Source organism: Microtus pennsylvanicus, chromosome X (genome assembly GCF_037038515.1).
Source record: "Microtus pennsylvanicus isolate mMicPen1 chromosome X, mMicPen1.hap1, whole genome shotgun sequence".
NCBI classification, from domain to species: Eukaryota; Metazoa; Chordata; class Mammalia; order Rodentia; family Cricetidae; genus Microtus; species Microtus pennsylvanicus.
Window position 1 is genome coordinate 18,099,397 of NC_134601.1, and position 27,481 is coordinate 18,126,877.

Sequence of the window (27,481 nt, forward strand, 5' to 3'; positions counted from 1 at the left end):
CTGAAGCAGGCTGATCCCAGGCAGGGAGCCACGCGGTGGGTGAGATACACTAGATGTAGATAGGCACACCATGCACAGAGAGTTTGGATAGTTATTTAGTGGGTTATAAAGTGGAGAAGGGGAGAAGAGCAGAGAGAGAAGCAGAGAGTAAGAGACAGAAACAGAGATGGTGGAAGGGGAGAAATGGGGAGACGGAAGAGAGAGAAACGGCCTCTCTCAGAGGGAGAATCAGGTTGGAATCTGAAGATCACCTTGCCTGGGCAGATGGGGGAGGGAGTAGGGGTGGCTTGTCCCTTACAGGAACAGAACAAACCATTACATTACCATCTGATTTTTATAATAAAAAGGCTGGATGTTAGGCACCACTGGTTAAAGGAATTGGGGTGGCAGATTCTTAAGACTGCTTCCTGCATATTTGTGGGCATCATCTTGTTGAGGAACGTGAGAAGGCTGGGTGCTGGTCACATGCTGGGGTAGCTGGTCTGTTTGTTCCTGTCTGGTGTTTCTGGTATGGAAATGTCTGGTGTCTCTGACACCTGTTTAAGACAGTTTAAGGTGAATCCTTCAATTAAGCTTCCTGGAACTCACAAGAATTCTTAGGGTTTGTGAAAAAAGAAGTTTCAGACATATACATTGTATAAACAGTAGCATATTTATATCAGAATGGCTGTGACAGATATTATTGCAAATGAAAAGTGTTAAGACGATGGAAGACAGTGTGTGAGAGAAATTTGATAACTTGTGTTTATAACTTGTGTTTATAAACTGCAGGTCTTGTATTTGTATTTTACTGAAATTTGTTTGGTGAGGTTGTCCTTTTAAACTGACAAAACCTCTCAGCTGTCAAACTGCATCAGAGATCTTTGAGAAGGATGAAATTTTACTTGAATTACTGATTAAATAACGACAGAGAACTTACTTGTTTGGCACCTAGACCTCAGGGTTCTCCGTGGTCACTGAAGGTCGCATTTGCCTTTTGATGTTTAGAGCAGGGCCTGCCAGGCTCCAGAAGATCCAGTGGGCTACGAAATCTGTAGGCAGACAAGCCTACCTTGACCTGAGCAGCTAGGCTGTCGATTCCAGAGATTCTTTTCGTGTCTGGAGATCCTCAGTTCAGATGAAAGGCAGTTTTTCTCGGTGGTCAGCGCTTGGCAGTCGAAGCAAAGTGTGGATGGACGTTGTTCTGTGCCCATTTGCTTTCTGTCTTCTTTGAAGGAAGTAGAGTGCTGCTGCTAGGAGCCAACCTGTCTCTTTTTGTTATGAAAAGTTTATTAATAATTAAATATTTAAATGCCATGTCTCCCAGATCTCGGAGCAGTTGTGGGCCGTTTATCAGGTGGAACTACAGTATAGAATCTGCCTGGAGAGCCGGGCCTGAGCTTGAGTGTACCGGCTCTTAATTTATCAGGCAAGATTTACATTTGTAAAATGACAGAAGGAAAAAAAAATGCTTGCAATAGAAGGTTAATGGCCGAACTGACAATAGTAGAGAACATCTTACTACATTTTAAATGAGGTTTGGATCAAATATAAAGTGTTTTTGTAAGAAATTTAAAAGTACATGCCAGCATAAAACATAAGACTTACTGTTTCTGCAGTCTGAAATGAGATGCAATGAACAGACAATTATAACATTTAATGGTAAACATAGGTGCACCTAAGTTACATGTATGAACATACACACAGAGGGAACAGGAATTGGGCAAAGTGCATGTTCTTGGTGCGGCCAACCTAAGGCGTGCCACTGCACAAAACACACAAGCAACAGAGTCAGCACTGGGGGAGCAGACAGGGGAAACTTCAGTAAAGATGACAGGACTTGGTCATCTACCTGGCTCTCAGTTAAGATGTCGGTGAAGTCATCTGACCTCAGTTAAGATGATGGTAAGTTCACCTGACCTCAGTCAAAATGGCAGCGGGACATATAGTGTATGGAAAAGCCACGAAATTTGAGCTGCAGGGATTTTAAGTTTAATAAAAAGAGAGACCCAGAGGCGTGATCCGCCCTGTACCGACTACCATACCACAGGCCGAGGTGGGGAGCAAAAGGCTGGAATTGAAAACAGCCGCCTCATGGATCCGACCAATCTTGTTGGCAGCAGTAGCGGTGGCAGGGACAGTTTGAGGACTCTCCTTCCGTTTGTTTGTATGTTGACAGTAGTTAGAAAGCTCCCATAAAAGTGGAGCCTGGGGGACACTGGCGGAGTGAGGGAAGGAGCTGAAGAATTAGGACATTAAGGCCTGGGGTCTTAGGGCCTCTAAAAGGCACTCATCCCAGGGAATGGCTGGATTGACGGACATGGATGAAAGCCTGTGAAAATGGTGACACCACAAGGCCTATAGGGGGACATCTCCCATCTAAAGGCTGGTGACTAGGCTTCAGGGCCCGCGAGGTGATCATGGGCCTCACTTCCACTCTGTAGTGGAGAAGGCCCAGAAGGGCTGCCTGGGAAAGCTTCGTGAAGGTGCTAGGGAGCCCGAGGCATGAGCAGGACTGCTTGTATGCCCCTGCAGAGACTTGGGGCCTTCCACATGGCTCGTTCAGTACCCTTTGAGCATTCCCGCCATTCCGCACAGGTCCTTACTTCCACATGTGTGAGCATTGCAAACAGGGAGCAGAGGTGTTCCGGGCACTTTCAGCCCTTCTTGGTAGTTTCCAGTTTGTGCACGCACAACCGAAAGCTCCAAGTCAAGTATGCTTCATTGCAGGGTCGGTCTCAAGACGGACCAGCGCCAGCCTGGCTCACATATGCTGACATGGATCTCTATAGAGGTAGAACACCTCCCCATAGTGAGGCCGACCTGGGATGTCGACCCCTCCCTCACCCACAAGGAGGACAAAGAGCTAAGGGAGTCAGTCTGAGGATTGTGGAAAGCTGAGTCCCCCTGGGTGAGTGAGTAGTTACTGAAACCCAGGTTAGTCTCTGAGATGACATCCTGAGCCCAAATTCCCCAGTGGAGTGGATGAGGCTGGAAGGGCTGTGTGGAAAGCTCTGATAGGAAGCAGGGACTGAGAAGAGTGGGCGGGACGATATGTGTGCTCACAAAGGACCAGAAACCTGCCACATGGCCCTTTCTGATGTCTGGGCCAGTGAGACATTCATCCGGGTCCACAGGTCCACAGCTGTGCTGAGTCAAAACACGAGTGTGGGTGTTTAAGGTCCTCCCGAGCCTTAAAGGGAAATTTCCCCTCCACGCGTGTATACATGCCTGCATGCCTGCATGCATACGTGGTTGTGCGTGGTTGTGGGCGGGCCTAAAGACATTGGACAGGAGCACGCATGCTCACAAGCCCGCGCTTTTCCACAGAGGCCAACGACTTACCGGAAGTGAGAACTAACTGGCTGTGACCGCTGCCGAGGGGAAGCCGGGTTTCGGGTCGCCCTCCCGAGGCCATTCCTCTAGGTGAGTGACCAGGTGTTAGGACCCAGGATCTTCCCTGAGGTGGTTGATGCCTGGCTCCTGAATTCCACACCACATCTCCGCTCCTCATGGCCCAGGTTCCCGGAGGAAAGTCTAGGAATGCTTTGTGAGGGACGCGGGACTGAGAAGAGCGGACCAGAAACACGGGTGCTTGGGGAAAGACTTAGGGACCTCCCCATGGCCCGTTCCGAGGGCCCTGGGCACTTCTGATGTCCTCCGGGACATCCGTGGAGGGCGGGCCTAGGTGAAAGGGGCGGTGGGTGTTCAGGTCCTCGCAAGCCTTAATCCACTCTATTCCGGGACACGCGTGTGCCACCCCAACACTCAAGTCACGTATGTGTCATTGCCCCGTGGGCCTAGCTAGGTGTGACGCACCTTCGTGGGTAAGGAGGGTCTGTGGGGATCAACGTGAATCCTGTCCACCTAGGTTTGTGACGAGGTATGGGGCCCCAGGAGAGCCCGTGATGTCCAGAGCCTCGCTTCTGAATGTGACTGGAGGAGGCCAGAATGAGCAGTCTGAGAAAGCTGTGCTGGGTCCCCACTGCCTGAGGGCACTGGGCAGGGAAGTTTTGCCTGCTGCTGCTCTAGGGACTAGGGACCTTCCAGGAGGCACCTTTTGTACCTCTTGGGCATTTTCCAGATTGGTCCAGGGCAGAGAGCTAGTCGGGCGGGCACACCGAGAAGAGGAGGTGCTCTGGGCCTTTCCCACCCTCGATAGTGGGGTCCCGTTTCAGCCATGTGTGACTGCAAGCCCAGAGTCCCTAGACATGATTTCTAGGTGAACCTTACCATGGAAGTGGAAGAGCCTTGGTTAGACCCTTTCCTACCCTCCTTTCTGCTCTTCCAGGATCAGGGATTCTTAGGTTCAGGAAGTGAGGACGAACTAGGTGTGATCCCCCTCGAGTGGAAGGACAGTCTCAGAGGATGGAGGTGAAGCAGGTCCACCTTGGCGAGTGACTGGTCACTAAGGCCCGCCATGGTGGCCCTTGAGGTGATGTCTGGAGCCTCCCTTCTGCATCAGACTGCAATCAAGGACAGAGGGGAGATCTGAGAAAGCTCTGTCAGGACCGCTGGGCCCTGAAGGTGTGGGCAGGACAGCATGTGTTCTGGTGAAGGAAGTCCTGTCCCTTCGAGCCCCCGTTACTGCAGTTCCCGGACCAGCCGTGTGCACCTTCAAGTCCAGGTCAACACACAAGCTTCCTTACTTGCATGGGTCTAGTCCTTTAGCTCCTTGCAGCAGGCTCATCCATGCATGCCTGCATGCTTCTCCACCTGATCACACAACATCTCATTCGGGGTTGTGGGGCCCAATCAGGTGGGACAAGCTTCCCAAGGGAAGAGAACTCTCAGGGAAGTGTGGCTGAAGTGTGGTCACATTATCTGGGTGGGTCCCTCTTCTGAAGATCTGGTGGTTCCAAAATCAGAGTCAGCCTGGATCCACAGTACTTGGTGCTGTATCACCTACCACACACGCCAGGCACTACCCCACCCCCACTCTGCCACACACACACACTCACACACACACGCACACACACAGACAAACACACACACTCTCCTCGTGTCTGTGCACCAGCTGGGCCCACATGCGAGGCATTTCTCATGCACAGGAGTTGTTCCAGCTAGTAGGAAAGCATGCTTGTGGAGGCAGGCAATGGTAGGTGTTACCTTCCTCTAAAGAGAACGAGGTTTCTGAGGGAAAGGTCTTGGAGTAGGCTCCTCTTGGTGGGTGACTGCTTATTCAAAGAGAAACTGTGTGAGAGTGTGCGGAGGTGATCAGGCTTGTGCCTGGAAGATCCAAACTTGGCCTGTGAGGTGACTTGCCGAGGGGCAAATAGAAGGGCCCCCGGGGGCTGCACTTCATCACAGAGGGGTGTGGATCGTCATGGGGCTCCCTACAAATGCCACGGTGAAAAGAGTAACGATCCCCACGAGATCAAAATGAAATCTGTCTGCAGATACCTCAGTTATTTAGCGGATGTTGGTTCAAACTTCTAGAGAATGACCCCAGGCGGGTTGTTTTTGACACGATTAAATAAAGCACAATTTGGGGGAAAAATTTCTGGTAATGATGATCTCAGTAACATGTGCAGGATGAATATGGAGGCCTGACTACATAGAAACTCTCTTGCAATGTACATGTGACCTCTACCACGAAGATGGGTTCTATAGCTTAGGGACCTGGGGTCTGGTGTGGCTCAGTCACACAGATAGCGTTGAGGTCACCAGGCCGTAACGTCCATGGGCCATCTCCCCTAAGGATGGGCTCTGTTGACCGAGAAACCAAACTAAAGGTGAAGGTCTAGGGAGGGAGAGTCAAACATAATAACCTGTGAGATCCGGGTGTGGTCTGGCTCTGCAGGCAGCACAGATCACCAGGCTGTTAACAGCATCCTCTCCAGGTCTTCTGGTGGGAACAGACGTAGGCATCCCTTCTGTTGACGAGACAAGCCTGGGTGCTTACCATTCCTAGTTCCCATAGTGCTTGTCTGTGAGCACAGGGGCCTCATGCCCGCTTACAGGCTGTGTGTCACTCACTGTGCGTGGGTATATTGGCGAACCTCTGCGTTTGCCTCCATTGGGTCCTTCAAGGATGTTGGAGTCCATGGTTGCTTCTGAGACATGCAGACTCAGAGTGGGTAGGGATTTCAGCTGAGTGTTCAGCAGGACTCGAGCGTGAAGTACAGGGATTTGGGTCCAGTGACCCCATTGGCCGTCAGTGGGCTGGTGTCTGGGTTAATGGCCACTTGGTTTGGGGGCCAGCCCAAGCAGTCCTATCCTGGGGGCAAGAAGTCAGCAGAAAGGGCTGAGACTGTGGGCTACAGGGCTGTGGAGAGCTCTGCATCCAGACAGAAAATTGGGACAGAATGTGATTGGATGTTGCGGGATATCGGTGTCTTCCTCCTACCTCCTCTTGGCTGCAGCACGGAGAGTGCCAGGACTCATGGCCACAGCCTGTGCAGTCCGGGTCCCTGTTTCCATTGCGACCACGACATTCTTCTCTGTGTCTTTACTGTCTGTGTGCACCAACATTTCAGGAGTCGTCCCCAGCCCCACAGAGCCCCAGCCATGTCAAGCAAGGAGCAGAAACATACAGAGAGAAGTGCCAAGCGCCCTAGGGTTGATCAGAATCTCCCACCAGATGACTTGCAGAACCCAGGTGGAGTCACCCCCGGTAACAACTGATATGGGGCTTATGGGTGGGGGGGATCCTAACCGAGGGGGGACATTCTGCTACTCCTTGACGGGTGGAGCACCGGGGTGGCCTAGTACTCACCGGGTCTTTCCACGGAGATCCAGGTGTGTGTGGGGGGATTCGCGTGCTGAGAAGTGATTCTCAAGCACGCTCTGGGTTTCTGTCCCCACCCGATGTTCTTTCCCGTGGCTGGGGTGCAAGGGAGTTGGCCTTGGCCAACAGGCCTCTGAAGAACCCGTGGTCCATGGTGGTTTTCCTTGCAAGGCTTGTACAAACACAAGTACCTGCTGTCCCCAGACTCAGGCCTAGTTGAATTTCACCTGGGTGGGACTGGGGTGGGTCATGAGTTCCTGGAAGAGTACTTTCAAACTGCCCTCGGCGATGGACTCTGTGGACCCCAGACTGAAGCTGTTTCCCACGTGGGACCATGAGAACAGCACACTTCATTCACAAAGGTTTTTCCTTTCTTCTCGGTGCAGCAAACAATCCGGCGGCTGATACCAGTGAATTGGGCAGCTGTTCCTCAGGATCAAACGTGCAGGAGGCCAGGTGATGTCTTAAAGCAACTTTGGCCTGACCCAGGAGGTAGTTTCAGTGTGGTTTTGTGCAGAAACTTCTGCCCTTTTCTGGGACACGGCTACAAACGGAGAGTTTAGTGTTTCGTGAAATAAGCCAGCACCAGAGAAGACAGTCAGCTGTTTTCTCTCATTTGAGGATCCCAGATTATAAATAGGTCCATAAAATGATATCACCCGAACTCAGAAGGGATACTGGGGAGAGGCAGGCAATGGCCAATAGAGGGGAAGGTTTGATGAGTGGAGGCTGACTCTGGAGGTGGAGTGTGGTCACCTGGCATGAAGGTTGAAGAGACACTGCTGGGTACTAGAGGAGGAGTAAGTAGCGGGAGGGGATTGAGGAAGGAGGAGAGTGAATACGGCTGTAGTTCACGAAAGACGGCTGGGCACACCTTTATGAAACCCGTCAGTGCTGTACAGTCAATGGGCTCTGGTCAACATGTAGTATACAAACCCCTAGGCTGTCACAACGTAACACAAAGCCACTGAGAGGAGACTCTTTGTGGCGCCCAGTGCAGTCGGGCTGGGAAGGCCAGGGATGTAGTTTTCATGCGTCATCCAGCACCCAGCCTGAGGTTGGTTTCCTGGGGATATGGCTGACTTTGAGTCACCCACGCTCCAGTAAGTAACCCTTAACCGTGTGCCCATATGTATCTGCAGTGAGCTCTTTGGTTCACTGTGAAAACCTGAATAAAGGAATAAGACCAATGACCCAGGAGAGGAAAATCCGACTTTGCCTCACATGAGCGCTGGTCTCTCCAAAATCGCATTCCTTGCCTGCCTTTCCTTCAGAGCGAAGTTAGGATGTTTGTCCTCAGTTAAGGATTCTTGTGTGCATTTTCCACAGGGAGCCTGTTCAGAAGAGGATACGGGATTTCAAAGGTGTGTTTGAGCAGGTCTTGCTAGTCCAGGAGCTTTCTTTCCGACCCTACAACTCAAGCGTGGTGAGAACGTGGTCGCCTGTCAGCAGGACAACAGGAGACTGTTAACAGTTCTGTCGCTCAGGGCATGGATTTTTATCATCATTATTATTAATTTTTGGAAGAGTAAATTGCCATTGTTGTCTAGGGGCTATCTTTAGCTTAACTTTTCACTAGCTGCTCTGAACAGGGGGATGTTGCAGCTGTCACTGAGGCGGGGGGCTGGGGGGAGAGTGTCCTGCTTCCTGCATTGCACTGGAAATGATGGGCAAGCAGGTTGATCTCTGCCTTTTATCTTACTGCACGAATGGTATGTGGTATTTCAGCAGCTGTTTTTCACGTTGTGAAATAAGTCACTTTTCTGGCTTTCCAAAGTTGCCCTCCTCCAGGAACCCCTGCCCAAGAAGGGCTTGGAGAGCAGCATTTAGGCCTTACACACCCGTGAGCCTTGTAGGGAATGGTGAAGGCACCCAGGCCGTGGCCCAGCAAGAAGAGTGTCATGGCGTGCGAACGAACATCAGCATCACACATGCCACACTAGCTTGTGGTCTGTCGTCCACGGTAGCCAAGTCAGAGTACCACACGCCCCTCAAGCTGAGACAGCTTTTTTTATTACTTGTGTTGGTGACCCTAAAATAGCATTACAAGAGAGACATCGTCAATTCTTTGACGGTGTATAGAGTCAGTTCATGCAAGCAAGGATGTCAGACAGCATTCCTTCTTTGTGGTACAAATGAACTGCTTGGTTTTTGAGGTTTCCAGAAAACGGTTTGTCAGTGCTGGTCACTCGTCAAAGCACGATGCCCCCATTTCTGTATTGCTAGCACAGAGGAGGTAGAGGGGGGAGAATCCAGAACCGGAGGTCGTGCTAGCTACCTCTCAGGTTTGAGACGGGCCTGGGCTACGCAAGAGGCTGTCTAAAATTTAAGAAAAGAAAAATAGAACAAAGAACAAAATGAACACCAGATCTGTACATACTCCTTCCTGTTACCGTGTAGGTGGTATGTCAGGGATGAAAGAGCGCCTCTTCCTGTGGATATTTGATTTAAAGTGATACCATTTCCTTTGTCGACTAGGGGACATTACCCGGTCCTTCCTGGCAAAGAGGAAGCAGTTTGAAAAGGATATACATGCCTCTTTCAGAATCCTGAATGCAAACCTCCACAGTATTTTCAAAGCGCAGCAGAAGTCAAGGTAAAGTTGTGACCGACCCTCTGTAAAGGAAACCTGTACAGCTTTCGCTCTTCCTTCCAAAGTCACTCCTGCCTGCCATTGTGACACTGCTGAGTGGAGTCGCTAATGGGACCTAGGTAGCACTGCATTTTCTCTGTGAGCTAGTCCTGTCCATAGCTGGAGGACCGCCCCCCTCGTTTATGCCGCTCAGGTGTGTTAGCTGCAGCAGGACTGGTAAGAGAACAGTTCCTCACTTCTCAGATGACAATACAGATAATGTCCTGTGAGGAAGGCTAGGCCTCTGTGGTCCTCAAAACTGTACCTTTTAGGATGTGCCATCGGCGCTCTCTTTGGTAAATCGTCGTCCCCGCGTGGAGGAATGGTTCTGTGCACTCTTTGTGTATGTGACTCCGAGAAGATGAAGGGTATGTTGCCTTTAGTACACGGACTTGGGCTTTCAGGATCTCTAGGTTACTCCATAAGGGGAAGGGAAGATGAATCTAATTTTAAGCCGGAAATGCAATCTTGGGAAACGTATGCCTCCGAGCATCCTCGGTGTGCGAGAGGGAAGACGCACAAAGTAATGACACCGGTGGTAGCAAATTAAGACAAGTTCTTCTGGGACGAGAGTGATATTTCCGCCTCTCAGGAGACAGTTTAATTCATGTCCCCTTTCTCTTTTGCGCCTGGCTCTTGTCTCAAAATGTGAAGTGTGTGCGTTCTTGCCGTAGCACATCAGGGGTGGCTGGACGATGTGGAGAGTTCAAGGAAGCAAGAAGATCACCTCGCTGTGAGTGTCGCTCTTAGCTTGGAATAGAGCCACCTTGTCTGTTTCCGAAGTGGCAGGGCTTTGCTGCTTTGCTGCTGCATATCGCCAAGGAAAGGGACCCGACAGGACAGGACGGGACATGAGCATAGGGAGACAGGGAGGGTGGTGCTTGTGTCCCCGAGAGACTGGCCGTCCTCTACAACTTGCTTCTTTTTCTGTGGAGGGGTGGTGTGGTCATGGCTTAGGAGCCAGCATAGGAGGGAGGAGGAGTAGGCACTGCTTGGAGAGCGCAGGAGAAGGGATGGGCTTGGGTGCTCAGAGGGAAAGCTATACGATCCCTGCAGTGCAGATGCCAAAGGTGCAGGACAGGGTGAGGGTGCGGTCCCAGGTAGACTTCTGACACAGTGACGAGGGAGGCAGAGTGAGAGCAGTCCCTGTGGCTGTGGCAGAGCAGGGGGAGGCTTAGCGTTCAGAGGTAGCTAAGTGTTCATGGACACAGAGTAGTGCTGTCTTTGAGGAGTCTTTCATCCTGATGGAGGACAGGGCGGTACTCCCAAAGATGCTGACTTCCAAAAGTAGGGAAGCAGAGCCTGGAATCTGAGGGAGATGGAGACAGATTCCAGTCTGGCGGTGAGGAGTATGTTCTCCGGACCCCACTGAATGCCATGCATCCATAGTCCTGCTGCTTGCTCCTCATGAAAACTCAGAAAATAAGTCACCTCCCTGCCTCAGTTTCCTAGGAGGGTGAAAGCAGAGCCGTGAAGAATCCCCGCCTTTCTAGACTTTGTGTATGGAGTGCTTGCAGTTTTTGACATGTTGCTGAGGAATGTTTGACCACAGGAGCTGCAGTATGTTTGCTATTCGACATCCCTGCCCTTCTTACTAGGTCGATAATACAGTTGATGGGATGAGGTCCCACTCCGGGGAATGACTGATTGATGAAGAACTTTGTTGGGGGGGTTGGGAGAAGGGATTCCTTGGAAGCTAGTCCGTGCCCTTGGTGTCTTAAAAATACTTTATGAATAAACAAAGGAACGTTTTGTGCTTTATTCTGTTGAGTGAGGTGGGAATCCACAGATGAGGTGGGGCTTATGTTAATTTCAATCTGAATAATGATTTTATAGTATTTTTGCACCAGCTAGACGGACTATCTCCCTCTGTGACAGGTCAGGTCTTGTTATGTTGCTTTTGGCACTGAAGGGCATGTCTTCAAACGCGTTCTTGAAATGTCAGCACACAAAACATCACGGGAAGTGATTTCTGTGACTGGCAGCAGGGTTGGATGTTCCGTTGAACTGACATTTTGTCATTGTTCTCCTACGTTTCAGCTTATAACTTGGAAGCAGATGAAGATTTTACAGAAAGCTATAGGGGATCACGAAACCATGATTGGAAACGCTAAAGATTTACGTGACACATTTTTGAAGGTCTGGTAGATTGCACTTGTCAACAGAACACACCCCTATGCCATGCCACGTGTCTATAAAAGGAGAAGACAGATTGGCCCTTTCTCAGCTTGTGGGAGAAGTAATTAGTTTTGCAGAGCATGATCACACTCTCTTGGGAAAATTTTCCCCACACCTAGGAGCGATGCTAAGGTTTGTTTGACCGGGGAAGCCCTTGACAGTGTCGGGGGCAGCTTTCTAGCACAGGAGCTGGTGATGAGAGCTCTGCTTAGAGAGGATCGCAGTGCATCGCAGTGATGAGTTATGGACCTCCGGTGACATTGCGATGGAGATTGGCACGTCTGGGGATCTTTCTGGTTTTCTCTGACTGTTTGGATTGGACAGATGAGTGAAATACACAATGGGCAAGGGTAGCTTTTATTTTCTTTCATACATTTATAGTCTTCCGACATTAGCATTGTTCTCCAGTGTTGGTGGTCATGCGTTTCAGCATCTCCCCAAGAGATGTGGGAAATGAAAAAACTGGTAGAGGGTTAATCCTCTTTGAACTGCGAGCTGGCAGTTCTACCCTTGCAAGGCTCCAGGTCCTAAGTGACCTCTGTATATCCCGGGATTTAAGCAGCCCTTCAATGGGAATTCTTTTTGATGCTCTCTTTAAAATGCTCTGTGAAAGATCTCTCCTCAGACCCGACTCTGATGCCCTCTCTAAAGTGCTCCATGTGTCATAGTAAATTGAATGTTTTCAGAATGCTGGCGTGAAGCTAGGTCTGTCTTCTCTGAGCAAGTGTGAGTACCCCTGTTGATACCCTAGTGAATATTCCTAGCACCCCCGTGTACTCTAGGAATGTGCCTATAAGCCCAGAGTGGTGAGGGTAGGGACAAAAGGATCCCTGGGGCTTGTGGGACCACCAGAACAGTCAAAATGTAAAGCCTCGTGTTTCGTGAGAGACCCTGCCTCAAAACTTGATGTGGTGAGGGGTTCTGGAAGGCGCAGGTATTCCTGAGTGCTCATGTATGCTTGCAGACATGTACGCGTGAAGAAAATCACTTTGAATTTTTTATGACCTCTGGTCGCCATACTCAAACACCCGTGCATGCACACTCTCCTGCACCCCCATGCACGCAGAAATACAAGTTAGTATTCAAGACCTTGAGAGCCACCTACATACATCTAGGCCTTTAGGAAGAGCTTAAGAAAGGGAACATGCAGCTCTAATGCAGCTGAGTACTGCCTGGGAGCCTGTTGGAAGAGCCACCCAGAAAGGCTCACTTCTAACTGTGGGTGCTCAGTGTGAGCAGCAGCAGTAGCTCAGAGGGAGCCTTGTGACTGGGTTTCTCTGGCTTCCCAGGTAGTCCCTTCTGCCCTGTGCTCTTTCTTCTGCCTCTCGTGGTCTCCCTCTGCTTCTCCACCCAGGCTTCCCTCCTTTCCTAGTCCTCAGCTCTGCCTCTGAGAGACTGTTGTCCTGAAACACGGCCTTTCCCTCTCCCAGATTTCCCGCTGGCCTTCTTGCTTTGTTCTCTCTGTTTCCTGTGTCCTCCGTACAACACCCTCTACCACACACACACCTACCTTCTTGAAAGCTTCACTGGCTGCTTGCTTCTGTCTCTCCATCTTCCCTCCCACAGTACCAGCTTCACCTGAAGTGACTCCCATTCCCTGCCCATGCTTTGCTTCTGTTTTGTGCCCAGAAAGCACCATGTGCGCTGTCTTCCCTAATGTTTCTACTGCTTGCAGTCGCCATCTGTGTCCTCTTCAGGCGCCAGCCCAGCAAGCTCCCCTTCCTTACCTGTGTTCAGCTAGTGTGCAGGTCATCTGTTCCTAAGCTGCTCTGGACCCTGGGAATAGGGCAGGGACTGGACCGGCGTTTTGCCCTTTTCTGGACAGAGGGCGACACACTTCTTTCTCCTCTGTGTCCACCCCTGCAGTGTCCTTTAAGAGCACAGAGGGAGTTGAGTCCTGGCTTGAGCTTTCCTTAGACCCAAGGGTCGTGGGATTGCACACTGTGTGTTCTTCTGTGAACATCACATTCTATTGGCATGGCAAATGGCTCCTTCCTCTGGGCAGCCTTGGGGGTGTCCAGTGTGGGAATCCTTGGGGAGTCTCCAATGTGGGCCCATCCTGGCCTCCCAGGTCTGCCCCACGTGAGGCCTTTAACATATCTCCACCCATTTTCCAGATAAGTCCCTTTGCTGTTCTTGTCCCACAATGATACCACCTCAAAATTGAGGACTGGAAGGTTTCCTGAAGTGGAGTACCTCTTTAGATGTGCTGAAGTAGCCACTGTTCTTACTCTGAATTCCTAACAAGCATCCTTTGGATATGCAAAGTCGGTTCTTTTAAAATTACATGAGGTGAGGTGTCAAGCCAGACTCAAGTGGAGATTTGTTCCTTTGTTTGTTTCAGAAAGCCAAGGACTTGCATGAACATGGCAAAACTCTCATTGGTGGCGAAGAAAGTGAAGTGAAGAAACAAATCTCCAAGGCGCAGGACAGAGTTATCATGGAAAGTGTAAGTCCTGGGTCTGTAATGTTGTGTGCCTCGGGATGGCTTTCTAAGGGCAGAGATGGAACAATGATCCCCTAACTCTCTGTTTTCCCACAGCAAGAGCAGGATGTGTCGGGAGTTGAGACGTACCTTCAGTCCCTGGTCCTTGACAGCTGTGAAGAAACCTTCTGAAGCTCACCTGGAGGAGGCACAGGGAGCAATAGCCCTGCCCAGAGGGTCTTAGTAGTAGTCAGTGCAGCTCCCTTCTCTTTACTTTGTCGGTTAGAAATAAGACTGAGACTCTGTTGACCATGAAGTGAACCCCAACAGTTCTGTGAGTAGCAACATTTAAGGGTGGACCCTCCTGACCCTGACATTCTCCCCAGCAGGGCCAGTTACATTCAGGAAGCCAATGTCATTTGATTCTACCACAGGCTGCTTTGGTTCTCTGTCACCTGCCCAAAGTGAATGTTACCTTGCTTATTTCAGGAAGAAATAAATAACGGTGGGATCCGCCTTTCCGTGCTTGCTTTCATTCATTCATGAGGTCACAGAGCCAACTGCATTGCAAATGGGCCTTTACAGGAAAACCAGCCCCCCCTGCTCACTCAGACGTACAGTACAGCACAACTCGTACTTTCGTGCTCAGATGCGCTAGACTGTTAACACGGTTCCCGAGGCAGAGCCAGATCTTCACCTGTTGGCTTAGAGCTTGCAGTGGGGCTCTGGCTTTTCCCAAAGACATCCAGACTCATTTCTGGCATTATTCAACACTGGCTGGAAGATCCCTGCCCTTCCATTTGGTCAAAAATATTTTATCTGTGAGTGTGTGCATAGGCACTTACAGTTTGAGTATTTTAGGTGTGTGTTTCCACAAGCATTTCCTAGTGTTCTCTTTAGAGTTTAATTTTACTCACGTAGTTCTGCGTGTGTGTGCGTGTGTGTTTGTCTGACTCTTGTGTCATTCTCTTACTCTTGTCCTGTGCTGTATCTTTTGAAGGAATCCCGAGAATCTGTGTTCAGTACATTTGACATTTATCTTCCTGGGTGTGTCCTTGTTGAGTCTTTGCGAGCATATTCCCAGTGTGTGTCGGTACCAGGAAGGTCAGGCTTTAGACTCAGTTCCCCTAGGGCTTGAGTTACAGGGGGTTGTGAGCTACCCAAAGTCTGGGGTGGCTAGCTGAATCCCAGTCTTCTGGAACCACAGCTGGAGCTCTCAACCATGGAGCCATCTCTCCAGCCCTGTTCAGCACACTTGAAATTGCTTGACCTTTTACCCGGAGTTTGTGAGCTGAGCCTATTCTTTGTGTAGATTTCAGAAATGAATCTATGATGGAGAACTAAAGCCTTCTGGGAGGGGAGAGAGGAAGGATGATCACAATCTCCTGTCCTCCCCGTCCTGTGGATCTGCCTACCACTTTTGTCCCAAATTTTCATGGTGAATTCTTTTCTAGTCTTCCTTTGAAGGCCAACCTGATGGATTTTTTTTCTTTTTTACAAAAATGTTACGTGTGTGTGTGTGCGCACGCATGCACCTGTACACAGATAGGACAGAGGATAGACCTTGGGAGTGAGTCCTGAAGTTGTCGGACCTGGAGATTGGACCCAACTCATCAGGCCTGGTGGACCATGCCTGTTCAGCCATCTTACTAGCCGAGTGACTTTACTACCACATACATCCCTCCATCGCTTCCTCCTCCTTCCTCCCTCCCTCCTTCCATTCCTGCTCCCTCGCTTCATTCCTGCTCCCTCCCTCCCTCCTCCCTCCCTCCATCCCTCCTCTCCCTCCCTATTATTCCCTTCCTCCTCTTGTGTTTCGCCCTCACCCCTGCCGTGTGTGTGACTGTGTAGGGCAAAGGTTGACACTGCGTATCATTTGTAACCCCTCTTTTCCCAGACAAGATGTGATATTTACTACTGAACATGATTTAGTAGGGTAGAAGGTAGCACCACAGTAGAAGCCCCGAGGAGTGTGGGGCCTGCCAATGCCCGTGGGACCAGGATTGGTGATGCAGCTGACCCCTCGGCCATCAGGAACGAGTCACTTCTCAGCGACTGTGTCCTTCAGATCAATCTACATTCAGTTTAGTGAAGCCTCACCTCTTTGAGAGAGACAGACAAAGAAGAACTCAGTGAGGAGGACCGGGGCAAGAAAGTGGGAGGAAGGGGCTTAATCACACCACTTGCCTCTGGCAGCACGGAGAGCTTGAACTTGGCTTTACGTAGGGCCTCCATCCGATGTTCCTTATTCTGAGGCATGATTCAGGTGGACGCGATGGCCTGGACAGTGAGACCCCTGGCCGTGGTGACCTGAGGCTTCCCTAGGGCATAGCGAATACCTGTCTGGGGCCTAGATTGGAGGCGACATTGAGGTCAGAGCTCGAAGAGCCTTCAGAAGATTGTTTCCAAGGTCCCTTCGGGGAGCCCATACAGGCAACAGGGTGAGGTCACTCTGAACGAGTGTGCTGTTGGCAACCATGGCACACCAGGCCCCAGTGAGAAGCTGCTGGCAACCATTGCACAGCGGGCCCCGCTGAGATAGGGGACCTCCCGTGAAGCTTAGTTGGCTGCAGATTTACCTTATCTTTTAAGACACAGTCTCTCAGTGACCGTGAAACTCACTGATTTTGTCAGGTGGAGTGGCCAGAGAGCTTTGCAGATGGATCCAGCAGTCTGTCCTCCACGCCAGACATGCTGGCTCTAGGGTTTAAGAGTGTTGCTGTGCCTGGATTTTCCGTGGGCGCTGGTGATCTGAACTCAGGTTCTCATGTTTGCATGGAAAACCTAACCCACTGAGCCATGATCCTTGCCCATGTTTAATTTTATGGTCAGTAACATTAGTGTTAGAAATGAATGACATCTGCGGTGCCATTTCGTCCCACGTACACATGTGCATGGATGGTGTGCAGCCTCGCCATACTGCTACCTTCTCCCTGCTCTCAGATGCTACATCTCACAAGCCTTTCTCTCTTCTCAAGTGCTGGTATTACAGACCCTCACCGTTAGTCTGAGATGTGGTATGTGTATGTAACTGTGCGTGTGTGTATGTGTCCATGTTTGTATGTGCAAAGGTGTTTATTCAGGTCCCCATGGAGGGTGTCGGACCCTCCAGAGGGGGGGAGTTATCAGTCAGTCCTGAAACACCTGACAGGGTTCCTGGGTTTGAACTCGGGTCCTCTGGAAGAGCAACAAGTGCTCTTAAACACCGAGCCGTCTCTACAGCACTCTGTGCCGAGGTTTTCAATGGTTCTGGGGATCTGAACTCAGGTCTTCATGCTAATTCAGCAAGCATTTTACCTGCTGAGCCATCTCCCCAGTTCCATGTACATATTCGTTTCATAGGCTTTGAACTCAGAAATTTTATCCGTTTTTTGTCCACACTGATGATGCATACAGAACACATTCTGTGACAGTTCTCATTATTTCACTGTGTGGTTTCAAATGTGGGTCTGCCTCCTGGGTCACATCTCAGCTCCTATCACAGTGTCCCAGTCTGTGGGGAGCAGGAAGATCCTTGTGCCCACAGATCTCCTGGGAAACCAGGAACGTTAAGCATGCAGTAATGTCTTCTCAATGGAAAAGACGTGAGACCTGTTCTTCCATCCAGAAGGCTGGGGATTGGAGGTGATTAATAGCCTGGTGATCTTCACTATCTGTTGGACCAGGCCATATCAGGCTCCTACAACCAGGACCAGAGATACCAAATAGCCCAGATGAGTTCAGATCCCCAGAACCTTTGAAAACCTCAGCACAAGGTGCTGTAGAGACGGCTCGGTGTTTAAGAGCACTTGTTGCTCTTCCAGAAGACCCGAATTCAAATCCCAGGAACCCTGTCAGGTGACTGATAACTCCTCCTCTGGGGGGTCTGACACCCTCCTTGGGAACCTGAACGAACATATTTGCACATACATACATATACACATAAATACACACGCACAGATACGTACACATACCACATCTAAGGCCAACGGTGAGTGTCTGTAACACCAGCACTGAAGAAGAGAGACAGGGTAGAATCCTGGCACTCAATGGCCTAATGCTCTAGACCAATCAATGAGCCCCACGGTCACAGCGTTACCCTGTGTCAAAATAAGTTAGGTGCCTGGAGTGTGTCTGGCTTCTACATGCAAAATCACGTCTGCCGGCATATGGACATGCAGTTGTGAACACACGCACGCATGCGTGCACATGCATTCACGCACATGAGTTCTACACACATGTGATGTGGGATTCCCCTCTGTATGCTATGAATAGGTTTTACTACCGTTGGTTAATAAAGAAGCTTCTTTGGTCAATGGCAGGGCAGTACAAAGTTAGGTGGGAAGTTTAAAATGAACGCAGGGAGAAAGACGGCAGAGTCAGGCAGATGCCATACACCTGCCAAAGGAGACAGACACTGGAAACTTACTGGTAAGCCACAGCCTCGTGGTGATACGCAGATGAATAGAAATGGGTTAATTTAGGATGTAAGACATAGCTAGGAATATGCCTGGGCCGTTGGCAAAACTGTGTTGTAATTAATAAAGTTTTTGTTGTGACTATTTGGGTCTGGCTGGCCAGGAAATGAACATGAAGTCTCCACTTACACATATGATCACATAAACATACGTACCACATACCAAAAGATCTGCACACTCTCACACACACAAATATCCACATATGTGTGCTACACACATGAACACATATATATGAACCACATATCAAAAGATTTACACTTGCAAACATACACAGAGGTGGACACATGCATTCAAAAACAAGTGTGTCTACACATAGAACACATCTATATGAAGCACATACGAAATGATTTGCACACCTCTGCAAACATGCAGAGATGCACACATGCACTCACACACACGTGTGCCACACATATGAACATTTACACATGTACTGCATACTAAAATATTTATGCATAAACCTGCATACTCCATACACGTGTATTCACACACACATGTACTACACATAGGAACACATTTACACATGTACTGCATACTAAAAGATTTATGCATAAACCTGCATACTCCATACACGTGTATTCACACACACATGTGCTACACATAGGAACACATTTACACATGTACTGCATACTAAAAGATTTATGCATAAACCTGCATACACCATACATGTTTATTCACCCACACATGTGCTACACATAGGAACACATTTACACATGTACTGCATACTAAAAGATTTATGCATAAACCTGCATACTCCATACACGTGTATTCACACACACATGTGCTACACATAGGAACACATTTACACATGTACTGCATACTAAAAGATTTATGCATAAACCTGCATACACCATACATGTTTATTCACCCACACATGTACTACACATAGGAACACATTTACACATGTACCACATACCAAAATATTCTCTTTCTCCCTCTCTCCATCCCTCTCTGTCTCTTTCTGTTTCTCTGTCTCTCTCTTTCTCTCATACACGCAGGAGTGCACACTCCAATAATACAAGATTCAATGATAGGGCAGGGCGATGGTGGCGCAGGCCTTTAATCCCAGCACTCGGGAGGCAGAGGCAGGTGGATCTCTGTGAGTTCGGGACCAGCCTGGTCCACAGAGCTAGTTCCAGGACAGGCTCCAAAGCCACAGAGAAACCCTGTCTCGAAAAAGCAAAAAAAAAAAACAAAAAAAAAAAAAACAAAAAACAAAAAAAATGATAGGGTAATGTATTTTTCATCTACTACCGATAGAATATCTCAAGTAGGAGATATTCAGTGCTGGAAGCATTACTGAAGGTCCATACAATCACAGATATTTTGAACAAAGGGGGAAGTTCCCCTAGATGATTCACAGTTTGGGAAGTACCATGATTCTGGCCAGAGGGGAAGTTCTCTCATTGACTGTGGAGAAATGAATTCTGCTTGTAGAAAATGAGAGATGCCGAACACACACTTGCTTTTAATGCTTCTGCATTACAGGACACAATGAGACAAGTGGTCAGGACGAGGAGAGGCCCCATGTAGAAACGTGAGTTAGCATGGGACCATTTTTGTTTAAAAAGGCATGAAACGTTGGGAAGGGAGTGCAATTACATGACTCATACCAGCAACTCTGAAACAATTCCATATTTATTAAACCAAAAGTTTCCAAGTAATGATTTCCCATGGAATATGTATGTATGTATGTATGTATGTATGTATACACACACACACACACACACACACACACACACATATATATACATATATATATGAAGGAAACCACAGGATAAGAGTCTTACGTGTACAGAAGACCTTGTCTATCACTGATGTTCACATACTACGTGCACAATAAATTTGAAACACAAAGCATTCTCGGTTACCGCTATCCATACAAAGGAGGAAATACATAAACCACGAGGACGTGAGCTATAGGCATACTAAGGATCAACTCTTAATGTGACAGGCAGTTGACATCAGGTAGCAGACCACATTGCATTGAAAGACCTTATAAATTTTGTCGGGAAGTGACATTTTCACATACTCGTCACAATACTTACATCTTTTTTTCTTCTGGAGTTTTAATGAATTCTACCAATTTCACTACTTCTGGGGCACAGTCTTTTCAAGTCTACAGGACGCATTCCCTTTGCAGGGTTATCGTCATTCCCATAGGCTCCATGACTGAACAAATGTAACAGCAGTATGCAATGGCAAGAGTGTGCCTCCTTTAACTATTTCTCTGAAGATGACAAGGATGGACCACTCTTGTGCCTTCTAATTTGGTCAAGTGATACTGAGGTACAAGACCCCACTGTATGGACACCAATGCACTGCTAAACATTAATTACGACGCTACCAAGAAAAACTTGCCATTACGACCCGTGGGCTGGAGGATGCTATAGACATCTCTGGACTGCTGTCACACAAATCCTTCGGTTTACTTGGGTTTTAGCAGAAAGGGGTATCTTTAGGAACAGGAGAACACAAGAAGATGTAGTCTCTGAAGCCGCAAACCACAAGCAGCTTCTCCCAGAGAATTTCCATGAGAGAATTGCTCCCCTCGTATCGACTTTCATTTCTTCAGAGTATTATGAGAATAACAGATCCAGGAGAGACAGTTGACCAGCAGCATTCTCTTGCTGGCGCTGTGAAGCACAAGGACATATTAAACGGACATATTAAAATAAACAGTGCTCGTCAAGCCTCAGTTTGCCCTGAAAGGCTCAGTACTTACATTCAGCATCAGAAGTTTTATTTCCAAGGTGGCTATTAGACGTCTCAGCTCTTCAATGAGGGAATCTTCCCGAGAATCCCTCAGTATTACAAGTTTCTAAAGTGAAAGAGACATGGGCAGAAATCAGCCCTGGTCATTTTGTTTACAAATGCGAACAGCAATATTTAAAAGGGAGTAGACGGGGTGAAAAGACATGGTTTCATTATTCCAAAACAAGCATACAGCATGGGCAACATGGAGATCCATCACCCACCAAAGAGACACAGACGTTACCACTCCACAACCCACTGCTGAAAGTTCAACCTTGTGGCATTAGCGGGGGGGGGGGGCTCGGGGGAAGGGTGCTTTGCCTACCTAGCATGTGGGAGAGCCCAGGATCCCTCTCCCTGCAAATCAAGAATGAAACCCAATGAAAACAGAGAGCATGAGGCATGAGCTCATTGACTGCCACTCACTCATTTCTTTGGGAGCTGGAGTAGCTTGTCGTGTACCACTGAACACAATGAAATTAAAACTCAAGGTTTCCACCCCCACAGTGCCTTCAGTAGTGTGTGAAATAGCACATGCCACATTTAACTGCTTGTGTGAAATGCTGTGGGGGGGAGCTTATAAAACTTCGCAAGACCTCTTCCCTTGGGCACGCCACCCCCGTGACCTGGTGAACAGCCGCCCAGCCACAGGGGCAAGCGAGTTGCAGGTTCAGTGAGCCATCCTGTCTCAAAAAGATAGGAAGGAGAGTGACTGAAGATACCCACGGCTGGCTTCTGACCTTCACACACACACTCAGAGGAATGTACACGTGCGTGTGCCTCAGTGCACACACACACCCAAGGGAAAATGCACTGTGAAGCAAGAACAGACAGTCTAAAAGGCATCAATGCCCTGTACAATACAAACAACTCTGGATGAAATCACCAAGGCAGCAATTCCTGCTTCAAAGGACTCTACCCACCGTATGTGAACTCTAAAAGTAAAAACTCATTTTGTACTTAGGTTTACATGGAACCATGACACCATGAGGAAAATGCTGGAAGATGCTCTGGTACAATGGTCTTGCAATGTTTCAGTAAAACCCTGACTGGCCAGTAGCCAGGCAGGAAGCAGAGGCGGGGCCAAGAGAACAGGAGAATTCCAGGAAGAGGAAAGGGTCAGTCTTCAGTTGTGACCCAGTCCAAAAGGAAACAAGATGAGAATGCCTCGCTGATAAAAGTCCCAAGCCATGTGGCTAACACAGACAAGAACTGTGGGTTGAGATGTAAGATATGAGAGTTAATGAGAAGACTGAGCCAATAGGCCAACCAGTTTATAAATAAAATGTAGGCCTCTGTGTGCTTCTTTGGGACTGAATGACTGCGGGACTGGGCGGGACAGAAACCTCTGTCGACAGGAAGATGTTTACAGGTAACTTTCCGAAGGAATAAGCCAAAGCATGGAAGGAATGCCAGAGTATTCAATGTCCCTGTGTGTGGGTTGCTTTCAGAATGTACAACAGACCTCCAAGTACTGTTCACACAGATCTTTAAATTCTTCCATTCTCTTCTTCTGAATACCCAGAGACTGATGAATAAATTTTTGCTGCTCCTTGAAGATATTCTGAGACACAGACAGTAAAAGATGTAAGAACAATACAGGGAAACTCAGAAATATTACAAAAACACGACTCTGTATCATATTTATGCAAAACATATACAAGGAAATCACTAGCAATTTTTCAAGCACGATGACCACTTCACACAAGTTATCTAATACTAAAAAATTACCGTAGTGATGAAAATCTCATTCATTTAATGGAACGTTTTCCTACATAACAGTATCTAAAACATTACTGTTCGTTTCTGAAGACTTGAAAACCCATCCAATAGAGACTGTCATAGCTGGTGAACCCTCTGTGCTTACAGAAATTACCCTGAGATGGCCCCAGTGTCTCTCACTCCCTACATAGGAATCCACTCCCTTTTGTTCTTGCCAGTAAGAGTAGAGTCCACAGCTGGCCTGATTAACAGGCAAGGATTCTGTAAGACTTACGTCGGATACTGTCCTGGACCAATATAAGAATGCACATCTAAGAGTCTTTTGAAACCAATTCCATTAGATGGGGACCTTAAGTATCTCTCCTCTCACACCTAGCAATCTGAGACACAGAGGTAAATTATTTTTCCCAGTGAGCGCGACTAGCAAGGGACTGAACCGTGACTGCGTTCCAACTGGTGGGATTGCAGAATGCAGGGGCCATACTCCTGCCCACTGGACTGGACGGGGGTGGGGGGTCGCCTCCATCTCCCTCCACATTCCAGCCTCGGCCTCCCCACCTTTGGAAGTCAGAATCTCCAGGAGGGCAGCTCCATCCTACACCAGGAAGGAAGATTCCCTCAAAGATGGCACTGTCCGGTGTCAGGCATTTATTTGTGCCCCAAAACTCATAAAATCCTCACTCAAATCTCCAGGTTAAAGGAGAGTCAGTCATCCCATGGCTATCACGGATTGAAGCCTTGCCTTCCTACCTCTGGGAGGGGGCTGGTCTGAACTCCAAGCACTGAAGGCTAAGCCTCCACCTGCTCTGCCGCAGCCACAGGGACTGCTCTCACTCTGCCTCCCTCGTCACTGTGTCAGAAGGCTCTGATGGGCCTCCTGCTCCTGGTGTCTGCACTTCTTGGGTGGATCAGAAAGGGCTCCCTCTTAAGATACAATCCCACACCTTCTCCTGCACTCTCCAGGCAGTGCCTGCTCACCTGCCCCACCCCCCATGATGGCTGCTAACCATCACTGAACTTGTCATCTCTCTGCGGGGAAAAGGAACAAACCAGGGGGAAACGGTCAGTGGCCAGGCTCTTGTCACCACATCCACCACCCTGCTTGCCTCCCTAAGTTCTTGTCTCGTCCCTTCCCTCCAGACTTGCTGCAGGAAGCCCTGCTACTTCTGATGCTGACACAATGGATTCCTTGAGAGCTAAGCTGCTTGACACTCACAGCGAGTTTTTTTGCATGTTTCTTGACTTCAGCTGCATCCTCGGATAACTTTCTTTTCAAAACCTTCATCTGAAGAGAATATTCTTGATACAGTTTCTGCCTGTGAATGATATAGCAAGGAACAGTGCGATACTCCATCCCAATAGGAAGAAAGTACATTCGAAGCACGACTGACTTGCCCTCACTAACGCTATTGGTGGAGGATGGGGAAATGGCCTCTAAACTATGCAGACAGGGAAAAGGAAGCTGATTGGATTATTTCATTTTACATCACAGCATTTGCTCCTTCCTGCTGAGAGAGAAGTACCTTCCCACGCCTTTGTGCCGGAAAGCTCAGGAAGAACTATTGTTTTACTATCATTCCACAAATATTCATCTGTCTGACAGACACAACTTGTGGTTAGTTCTCTCTTTCTGAAGAACAGGTCCAAGGAGCATGCACATCCGCTCCCATCAGAGAATTCTGCTGCGGCCTACCTGCTCGCTCTTCCTCACGTTGTGCCAGAGTGGATCTCGGTACAGTAGCACAGTGAACACTGCTCCTGACAGCTATATGGCTTTGAAGGCATGGGATTTTCATTTCTATGGCACCGAACGGAGGCTCGACTGACTGTGGGATGAATGCTTTGAGGATTTCAAGCTCCAGGTGCCCAGCACGTTCACGTGATGCATACTGTTCCACTGACTCAACAGTAATGTGTCAAAACGGTCATCATAGCTGGGCGGTGGTGGCGCACGCCTTAAATCCCAGCACTTGGGAGGCAGAGGCAGGCGGATCTCTGAGTTTGAGACCAGCCTGGTCTACAAGAGCTACTTCCAGGACAGGCTCCAAAAAAAACCACAGAGAAACCCTGTCTCGAAAAAACCAAAAAAAAAAAAAAAAAAAAAAACCACGGTCATCGTAATTCATGGCTAGGAAACGCAGCTGACTTCGGTGATGATGTGAGGCTATAGCATGACTAAAGAAGTCTACCCTATACAGAAATGCCAAGCCGAACACGTTATCCAACTGAGCTTCTGGCCCGTGGGGGTCACGGCTATTCCTCAACCTCTGGCCATCGTGCTTACTAACCAAATGTCAAGGCGTCTGGGATAACAGCACCAAGAAGCAACAACCGTACCTTTGCTGGCCCTGGATTTTTAGAATATCCCCAAATTTCAGCTCCAAGGTTTCGAAAGACTCCGTGATGATCGCTGTGAATCTTTCGCTGTTGCCCTGAAGAAAGTTCTTATTGGGCTCTGTATCGAAACACATTCTTGAAACCATTACTGTAAAGTTCCGCCAGCTTTAGTTTTCTACTTAGAAAACCACTTGCTATTAATAGAGGGAAACAATCTGTCAATGGCAAGAATATCTGCCTCCTTTCTTTCCGTCAAGAATTTCAGTGGTTATGACCTTGATGTGAGATTGGAGAGCTGGACTTCAGTGTCTATATATTACAGACAAAACACAGGGAAGGGAACTTAGCAAAACTGGCAAGAAAGGGTTTCAAATTGCTGTGTAATTTCCTCATGGGGCATCATTAAAAGGTAAAATTCAATCAATGTACACATTATTCTCCAGTTCAAGGACACATTCTGAGGGACTGTTGGGCCGCTTTGTGCAAAACACAACAGTAGTCCGTTTACAAAGATCTCCAAAGGCTCAGAGATTATTGCACAGTCAGATGAAAATACTGTAACTATTGTAGCCATTGGAGCTTTTAGGCAAATTTGACAGGGTAGGCACCCTGAATATTCTAACGGGGGAACCACACTGATCGATAAGTCTGTGGTATTGGGGATGGAACCCAGAGCCTTAAGCATAGAAGGCGAGTGCTCTCCCACTCACCTACCTCCCTATCCTGATTCCTGAAGTTTCCAGAATCGATTCTCTGTCAGAAACCTCTACAGAGCTCCTAGAACGTTCTCAGATTGTAATGTTTTTTTTAAAACTGTTTGTGTGACTGACGTCTGACAGAGAAACTTAAAGCAGGACTCAGTCTGCGCATACAATGGTCACAGTGCTGACTTCAGCTCCCCACTGCATGTGCTGTTCTTTACACATTAAACAGTGGTCAGGTATTTAAGGGAGGCTGGCCATCACCCCTACTCACACACACGCAACGCACACGCACATACGCACAAACACACAGGGAGAGAGAGAGAGAGAGAGAGGGAGGGAGAGAGAGCGAGAGATAGACAGAGAGCTGGACTAAAATACAAACAAGTAAAGTAATATGTGGTATTTTGTTTGGATTGTTTTTCGAGACAGGATTTCTCTGTGTATCTTTGGTGCCTGTCGTGGAACTAGCTCTTGTAGACCAGGCTGGCCTCGAATTCACTGAGATCTGCCTCCCAAGTGCTGGAATTAAAGGCATGGCTTCAAATGTGATATTAGAAACAGACATATCACTTGTGCGAATCAAAACCTTGAAGACAGATAATTACATCTAATTTTCAAAGATCCCACAGTTAGTAAATAACAGCATCCACACCACAGGTGCTATGTTCTCAATATTGGCAATTAACGTGAAGTAGAGAGTTGGTAATCTAATAAATACTATTTGACACTGTTTGAGAACAAGGCAGTAAACACACTCTCTTGTCTGCCAAGCAATACCTCCCTCACCTTGCACTTCTTTGGTTGAAACAATTTTCTCAAATTCCTGATATCTCCTAGAATGTCCCTTCAAATTCTTCAAATAAATTCTGTATTTTCTTCCTGCAAAGAAATCACCTTTTTACTTCGATGTACATAAAAGGCCATTCTTGTAGTGAGTGGAAGAAGTGGGGGTGCCACACAGCCTACATACAATTCACATTTCCAGAACAGGTGTTGAGTTTTCTAGATTTATGTGTTCAGAGGAAGGGCAGGTGTGGGTGCCCCTGTGCCGACCTAGGAGGCAGAAGTGAGGTGTCCTCCTCTCTCCATGGCCACCTTATTCCTGTCAGACAGGCTCTATGACAGGACCCGTACTTTGTTGGAGGCATGAGATTTTCATTCCTTACCACATTGAACATCTGATCTACTGCAGGATGCTGCTTTGAGATCCTTAAGCTCAATGCACCCAAGTACATCCACGTGGTGCATGCGCCTTAGTTGCTGCATTTACTTACTTACTTACTTTCTATCTCGGTTTATTCTGTTAGTCTGGCAATCAGCAAGGACCCGCAATATCCCCCGGGTTCTGCCATGCCTCAGCCCTCACTTCTGGGCTTAAAAGCTGGGCGTGGCCATGCATGGCTTTATCTGTGGGTGCTGAGGGCCTGAACTCAGGCTCCTGTGTTTGCACCTTAAGCACTCTTCCACTGAGCCCTCTCTCCAGCCAGACTTTTCTAAATTTATTTCATGAAAACATGGAGCATATCACCTGACCTCTTCCCATTCTGTTCCAGAGGAAGTACCATC

At 48.3% G+C, this 27,481-nt stretch overlaps 3 protein-coding genes and 1 pseudogene across 4 annotated transcripts in view; 2 read left to right on the plus strand and 2 right to left on the minus strand.

The window, feature by feature from the left end:
* LOC142840952 (X-linked lymphocyte-regulated protein 5C-like) overlaps positions 1-14,516 on the plus strand; it is a 49,952-nt gene extending 35,436 nt beyond the window's left edge. The window contains exons 7-8 of one of the 2 annotated variants that reach the window (XM_075957624.1): positions 13,864-13,968; positions 14,062-14,516. In XM_075957624.1, coding sequence (XP_075813739.1) covers positions 13,864-13,968; positions 14,062-14,136 — 180 coding nt within the window. In that variant the 3' untranslated portion in view covers positions 14,137-14,516. Of the gene's footprint in view, positions 1-11,428; positions 11,652-13,863; positions 13,969-14,061 lie in introns of those variants that run through there. The other variant, XR_012908988.1, reaches the window with a different exon arrangement.
* Positions 6,490-11,429, plus strand: LOC142840953 (X-linked lymphocyte-regulated protein 5C-like). The gene is made up of 5 exons (XM_075957625.1): positions 6,490-6,595; positions 7,096-7,165; positions 8,039-8,073; positions 9,188-9,305; positions 11,382-11,429. Exons 1-5 carry the CDS (start codon positions 6,490-6,492, stop codon positions 11,386-11,388), a joined length of 336 nt encoding a protein of 111 aa, XP_075813740.1. The 3' UTR covers positions 11,389-11,429.
* Positions 14,517-16,341: 1,825 nt separating the features above from the next.
* On the minus strand, positions 16,342-16,517 carry LOC142841880 (small nucleolar RNA SNORA70; annotated as a pseudogene).
* Positions 16,518-20,977: 4,460 nt separating this feature from the next.
* Positions 20,978-27,480, minus strand: LOC142840248 (X-linked lymphocyte-regulated protein 3C-like). The gene is made up of 7 exons (XM_075956853.1): positions 27,449-27,480; positions 26,762-26,794; positions 25,212-25,331; positions 24,091-24,190; positions 22,618-22,716; positions 21,124-21,219; positions 20,978-21,034 (listed from the first exon to the last, which is right to left on the minus strand). The coding sequence occupies exons 1-7, from the start codon at positions 27,478-27,480 to the stop codon at positions 20,978-20,980; spliced, it is 537 nt and encodes a 178-aa protein (XP_075812968.1).
* Between the last annotated feature and the right edge of the window lies 1 nt (position 27,481).